The following is a 7,285-nucleotide window of genomic DNA, read 5'->3' on the forward strand; positions in this document are numbered from 1 at the left end:
TATTTTCAAAAATTAGTTGACTGACAATAATCTCGTCAAATGAGTCTGTCTGTTGTTCAAATTCTTCATCAACACCTTCTACCATAAAGGATAACTATATAAAAAGTGGCTAATTTCACTATCGAGTATTAAAACACGATAATGTCTAATAAAAAGGAATATTAAGTATTGATTACAATAATGACTAATAAAAAAGGATATGATTTTATAATTAATATCATTAATAAGTAGATTTGATAAGAACGGTGATAAGTAAAATAATAAAAGAGTAGGATAAAACATAAAATTGATATTAAGTAATATAAATGAAGTGAATTATGAAAAAGTTTGGCTAATTATAGCAGAAAAAGTTTCCATAGAGTATATACAGATAAGATGCACTCACGATTTTGGAATCATAATAAATATATTCAAATATACGGTCAATGAATTTAATACGTTCGCACTTGCATTGTGTTGTTAGGCCGTTGTATTCGTGCATGGGTGTAAAATGTTGATTATCTCAACTGAAAAGTGACAAGCGAACAAACGAAGAAAAATAATTCCATTCCTAGCATACATAATCTAAATTAATTAAACATGAAAATGGAGGATGTTTAACAATAAAAGATAAGGGAGAAAAGACAATACATTCTACATTTTTTCATATATATTTAATTTTCCGGTAAATAAATCTAGGAAACTATACCATCCCCACGCAAGAGACTATTCTAAATTGAGGATTAGAAGAGATCTTCATCATGCAATGAGCAATCCTCTAATTTGATTTCGTTTTTACTCAAATTAGAGGATTTTGTATTATTTGAAACATTATTATTGATACAAAATGAAGAAAAAAAAAAAACAATACAGCCGCCAGCCATATCTTTAATTTTCTTTTCTTTTTAACCCACCCAACCAACTCCCGGTTATTCCAAAACAAATTTATTGACAACAATATAATGAACATAACCCTTTCAGATTTTTCCTTTTAAATTCTCACTCTGCAGTGAAACATAACTAAAGTAGCCTGTATTATTTGTGTCTTGCTTGAATCAAAGAACGGAACAATCCGTACGAATTTTTCCGTTACGGGCAGTCTTAACCCCAACGCGACCCAATTTGGTCATTGCAGCAACGAAGTTGGAGTTGAAGACATTAGCATTGGAGGCAAAAGAATTAACGGTGGGTCTAGACCTCTGATCAGTGAAGAGGATCTGATCAGAGGTGAAGAGACCCTGTCCGTTTTGAAGGTTCTTGTAGTAAAAGTTGTCGAAGGTGCGAGGTGTGTTTGGGTCCATGTTGATGGCGATTCTTGGATCCACGTTTCTTGGGCACATTTGTTGGAGCTGTGCAGCGTATTGCTTGTTCAGTGTGGGGTCCACTGGGGTGCTGTAGATTCTGTTTGAGAACCTGTTGCAGTGCGAGAATCCAAGGGTGTGTGCACCTGTAATAACGCACGTGAAAATGCTCAAATGCCAAATGTGCTTTTAGATCATCATAAAATTCAATCATTCAATATTCTGCTTCTTCTGCATGTTCATCATCACCCTTTAAAAACATGATCAAGCTTCCATGTTTTTTCAACTTATTAGAGATATTCTACTTTTTAATTTAATTTTTGAAGAGTTGTAGTTTGATAATACGATATTAAAATTTCTATGACCAAAATTTTAGAATTTTGTTGATCTAAATAAAAAATATTAAAATAAGATAAATAAAAAAATATCTATACAAAAATTCACGCAAACTTATAAAATATTTTTATACGTAAGAAAATGTCTTAGAAATACAATCGTTATGTGTTTTCTCGATCTAATATTTTCAAAAGAAAAAAATTTAGATAATCTTTTCCGAGCTTATTTATAGTTTTTAAACTCATTTTTAGTTAAAATATATGTAGTTTATTTATTTTTTTGTTAATTATGTTCATTTATTTCTTTTAGAGAACATATAAATGTTGGTTATATATTGGCTGAAAATCTATTAGTCGTCTAATAACACTCAATTTGGTTTAAATAGAGAAATTTTTTTTCCCAAATTATAGTTATACATACCAAAGTTTTAACGTAACAAATGCTTCAAAACAAAAAGAATATTATGCATTATATATGTGATTTGTTTGTCATCATCATAGGAAATTTTCTTTGGTGCTATTACTTGTTATAAGGGTTTCGGTACTATTTTTTTATAAGTAAAAACTAAAACTAGATCAGGAATATTATAACTTTTTTAAAAAGAAGTTAATAAATTAGTAGAACACATGATATTTGTAATTATTCAAATAAAATAAAAAAGGTATCGATATCCTTGAAATTTTATAAGGACTCTGCTATTGTTTATGTTTAGTAGTTGACGATCCATTGTTTAGAAGGCGATAGCCATTCAAATTGAATAACTTATTTTAAGAAGTTTCAAACAAGAATTATTTTTTGGATTTAATTTCAAGAACTATTTTAATTTTTTTTTAAAATAATTTTGTTTTTATTATTGATGAATCATACATGAACACAAGTGTGTGAATGGCTAGGGGCAATAATATATTACATGATTGATGTTATGTACCAACATCCGTATAAAAAAATAATAAAGTTTTGCCCCGTTAAGTTAATGAATTTAAAAAAGTCATAGTAAATGGGTCCCAGTTCCATTATTGAGTAATACCTGAGAGGGCAATCATGTCAGTTTGGGTGAGGCCATTTGCGGCAAAGAGAGAATTGAGCTGATTCAAGGTGAAGCCTGGTTGTGGTAGCCTTCCATTTACATCAGAAGCTCTTGATACTAACCCATCAAATCTTCCCAATTCAACCGTGTATGAAGGTCCACCAGCCTACATGCATACATCAACAACTTCCTTTCATTAATGAACTAAATTAACCAACAAGCTAAACTTCTTTTTACAAGTCTTAAAGATATGTACTCATTTCATAAGGTATGAGATTCAAATTACTACTTGAGTCTCAAACTTCATTTAAAGATAAAAGGGAGTGAGTTATATTAGAAATGTTAAAAGAATGATAAAGTTATTATTCATAACAATGTTAAAATAAAAGAGTTCGTTTTTAATTTTTGTAACTATTCTTTTGTCTGTATGAGGGTTTTTTTTTTTTTGGATAATAAAAAAAATGTAGAGTTAAAACCGTCTTTTACAATAAATTTTTAACACTTTAAATTTAATACGCAATAAAAAGGAAAAAGGTATATTAAATTATTAACCAAATAGAAAGGTATATGTGTAATTTTGATAAAATAGAGTATGAATATAATTTACGAAATACGTATAAACGTGCATAATAAATTTGAAAATTTTTTCAATACTAAATCAGATACTATATATATGTATATAAATATATATAATATTCAATTTATTTTTAACGAGTATTATATATATTAACATATATTTCATATAAATAACTAATTTGGTGACTTGATTTTTTATGTATAGATACTATGATTGTCTCCAGCACACTTACAGTTAATTGCAAGAATAATGATGTGATGATGAATGATTTGAAAGAGGAATATGAGGGAGTTAATTAACGAACCAGAACAACGACATCACGGGCTGCCAAAGCAAGAATATCAGCACAGGAGACTTTGTTTCTGCACTGAGGAACAGCATCAACCGCTGCTTTTGCTTTGATAACTGTGTCAAATCCATCTCCAGCCAATGACAAATTATCCGAATGATCCTTCTCTGCTTGGTTTGCCCCTGTTGATGCTACCAACACTGAAGCATCACAACCCTGCATACATGTAACCATTAACAACAATTGAATTCTGTTACAAATATAACTATTCATGTGTCGTATTTAACAAATTTTACCTGGACAAAGCAGTCGTGGAAGAAGAGACGGAGCGTGGCAGGAACAGTTACAAAGGTTTGTTGGAATTTATTTTGAACTGCTCGTCTAACGATGGATTCAACATTGGGGCAGATATTAGCGTAATGGTTTGGACTAAGCTGTGCCGAAGATAATTGAAATGGATTAAGACACACGAGACTCAATAATAATGCGAGTGACCACACAATTCCACTACTCATGTTTGATTCGAAGAGAAAACAAGAGTTATAAAATGAAAGGGAAGAAAGAATTTGGTTTGGTTGGGTTGATGCTTAATTGGAAAGCATGAGGAGGGGGTATATATGAGCTATGTGAGTAACCAAGTTGTCGGGGTCATCACGAGTCACTGCACTAGCCAGTTGTCCCTTGTAATCTTTTCAACCTTTTTAGTCCGGAGCCACTCAAACAAACATGTCTAAAATATTTTTTTTTAAATATTCTTTAACAATTAAAATTTAACATATGTAGTCGATTAAACCATATTATTTCTATTATAATTAAATAGAACAAACCAATTAACCAAAAAATCGATGAACTAAATTTTAAATCAGTCTAAATTAATATTTTTTTATAAATAATGATTATAATATTTTTATTATAAAAAAAATTAAAATATTCATATTTTATATTTATATATATATATATATATATATATAATAATAATAATAATAATAATAATAATAATAATAATTTTAAAAATTCTAAATTTTAATCTCATAATAACACAAAAAAAAGAAAAGAGTTAAGATTTAGAATTTAAAAATAATAATAATAATAATAATAATAATAATAATAATAATAATAATAATAATAATAGTATTTTGTCATTTTCTATAATAAGAGTATTATAGTTATTTTTTATAAAAAAAATATTAATTTAAACCAATTTAAGATTTAGTTCATTAATTTTTTTGCCAAATCAATTTGTCTGATCTAATTTTGACAAAAATAATACTATTTAATCAATTATATATATTAAATTTTTATTACTAAAAAATATCTTTAAAAAAAGACGTTTTAAACACCTTTATCTAAGTGACTCTCTTTTTACAAAAACAAAATGTTTAAATTCCTTGAATAATTAACGCAACACTTTAATTTGCATATGTTAGTATTAGCCAATTACAAATGAGTTCAATAATTCTAACAATTAACTTTCATCTTTAACTTTTGTAATTATATTAAATGTATATAAAAAATCAGTCATTAAGTCAATATTTATATATAATAAATATTAAAATATAAAATACATATTAAAAATAAATTAAACATTACATATATTTATAAAAAATTATATGATAATTAATTTAATGATTAATTTTTTATGTGTATGTAGTATTTTTATAATTCTAAAAACATTATAGTATTCTAAAAATATTTTATGTATACCACCAGCAATTTAGATCTCTTTTTAAATGTTCATTTTCTCAAATAAAGAAATAAAATTAAGGGAGTTTGTCTTTTGATTTTATCTTATTTTTAATTTCTTTTTTTAATAGATTATTTTTAATATTTTTTAGAATTTTTTAAAAAATAAAAAACTTATTTTTCTATTTTACATCTCCAAAAATAAAATTAAAAATACAAACTCTAGAATCTTTTAGCTTCACTTTTTACTTCAACAAATAAAAAATATATTCATTGCTCCTAAAGATATGTTTAATATGCTCTTCACGTATCAATAATTTTATGCCTAAATTATGAAATATGTATCCAAAATATTGTATCTAATAAAAGGTGGTAGGGGATTAGGATTTAAATTTTAAATTTTATTTTAAAGAATAAAGTATAATTTTTTATTATTTATTTTATAAATAGAATAAAAAATATGCAAAAAAAGATATTTAAAAATAAAAATAATATTTTGTTCTTTTAAATAAAAATTTAAAATAGTCACCAAAAAAAAAAAAAATTTAAAATTTAAAAAATCTAAATAAAGAGGATTAGCCGCAAGGAAAGGGACACTATTGTGGTTGGCACTATGTATGGCCGCCCTCGTCCCATTCAAACAAAAACTGCTCAAATATGAAATATTTGTCAAATCAAGTGCCTTGACGAGTTTGCACACAGACATGGGGCCTTACTTTAATCCTATACTGTACTCCCAATTCGAACAAAGGGTTGTAGACAAATTTGGAAGCAAAAAGAAAAGAGAAATGCTACAGTTTACGGATTTGTATTAGTGATTATTAAATAAAATGATCTCATATACTTGTAAACTACTAAATGAAACCGTTATAACTAAATATCTATCAAAATTCATTCTCTAACCAGATATTATTTATAAAAATTTAATAAAAATAATTATAATAATTATTCTTAAATATTATATATCAAATATTTTTACATATTTACAATTTAAAATTAAATCTCCTTAAAATAAAAATATTCAAGTTTAAATTTAAACCTAACAAAATAAAATTCTAACCAAATTAAAATAAAAATAAAAATAATACTATAAAAATTATTTTTTTTTCAATTCTAAGGTTAGTATATAATTCTTTAACCAAAATAATAAACACAATTATTTTTGGATAAATTTTAGATGTATTAAGAAATTATTTAGTAAAAAAGTTTATAATTTTAGATGTTTTAAAAAATTATTTATTTTAAGAAAAATACAATCACGAATTTGAACGAATTATAGATATGTACTAAAAATATTTTGTGTGTTATCTTATTATTTTAAATATTTTAAAAAATTATTTATGTTATGAAAAATATAAGCACAAATTTAAACAAATTTTGGATGTGTATCAAAAATATTATATATATATATATGTAAAATAACAAAAAAAAATACTAACAAAATAATCACACGAGAAAGAGAAACAAAATTATGTTCAAACACAATATAACTTTTTATAACAAATGGTTAGTAAAATTATTAAAAGATACTTATCATGTAGTGCGTTGATATATGTTCATTACAAGAAAAACTCTAAGCGCTGTTGGATTTACCAGTGAAATAATTGATGCGTGAGCATTTTTTACCCTTTTTCCTATTATTTTTTAGTTGTTTTATCTAGATTTTATTAAGTTTTATCTTATTTTAGTGCAAAAATTCGTTTTGGATATTATTTTGAGTTATTTTAGTGTTTTTATGATTTCAAATGAAATTCAAAATATTTTGACAGAGTTTGGAGCTAAAAACAGAAAAGCTAGCGTATTCCCCTTAGGGCACTAAACTTGCCAGCAGCATGTTCATGACTACTCCCTTTAGGGTGTAAACGCCCAATATGGCGTTTAGCGCCAGCAAGCTTGATGCAAATATGAAAGGCACACTCTTAGAGCATCTCTAGTGGATTTAGCATTTAGTATTAGATATAGTTTATTTTATTTTTGTAATTTTTATTTACAAACAATATCGTTTAGGTTTAGAATTTATTATTTTATTTTATTTCCTAATCAATTTAGGTTAGTATAAAAGGGAAAAGATCCACTCTTCTTAGGGGATCAGA

At 25.9% G+C, this 7,285-nt stretch overlaps 1 protein-coding gene across 1 annotated transcript; it reads right to left on the reverse strand.

Annotated features, from left to right (window-relative positions):
* Positions 1 to 734: 734 nt before the first annotated feature.
* On the reverse strand, positions 735 to 4,181 carry LOC112720643 (peroxidase 51). Its single transcript, XM_025771658.3, has 4 exons — positions 3,806 to 4,181; positions 3,525 to 3,725; positions 2,644 to 2,809; positions 735 to 1,426 (listed from the first exon to the last, which is right to left on the reverse strand). The coding sequence occupies exons 1-4, from the start codon at positions 4,022 to 4,024 to the stop codon at positions 1,035 to 1,037; spliced, it is 978 nt and encodes a 325-aa protein (XP_025627443.1). The 5' UTR covers positions 4,025 to 4,181; the 3' UTR covers positions 735 to 1,034.
* Positions 4,182 to 7,285: the final 3,104 nt, after the last annotated feature.

Source organism: Arachis hypogaea, chromosome 11 (assembly GCF_003086295.3).
Source record: "Arachis hypogaea cultivar Tifrunner chromosome 11, arahy.Tifrunner.gnm2.J5K5, whole genome shotgun sequence".
Lineage (NCBI taxonomy): Eukaryota > Viridiplantae > Streptophyta > Magnoliopsida > Fabales > Fabaceae > Arachis > Arachis hypogaea.

Excerpts from the sequence above, each read along its gene's own strand:
- LOC112720643 (XM_025771658.3), bottom strand. The coding sequence starts at position 4,024 with ATGAGTAGTGGAATTGTGTGGTCACTCGCATTATTATTGAGTCTCGTG. Across the intron at positions 3,726-3,805 it reads TCCACGACTGCTTTGTCCAG|GGTTGTGATGCTTCAGTGTT; the intron begins GTAAAATTTGTT and ends ACATGTATGCAG. Across the intron at positions 2,810-3,524 it reads CCCGTGATGTCGTTGTTCTG|GCTGGTGGACCTTCATACAC; the intron begins GTTCGTTAATTA and ends GTATGCATGTAG.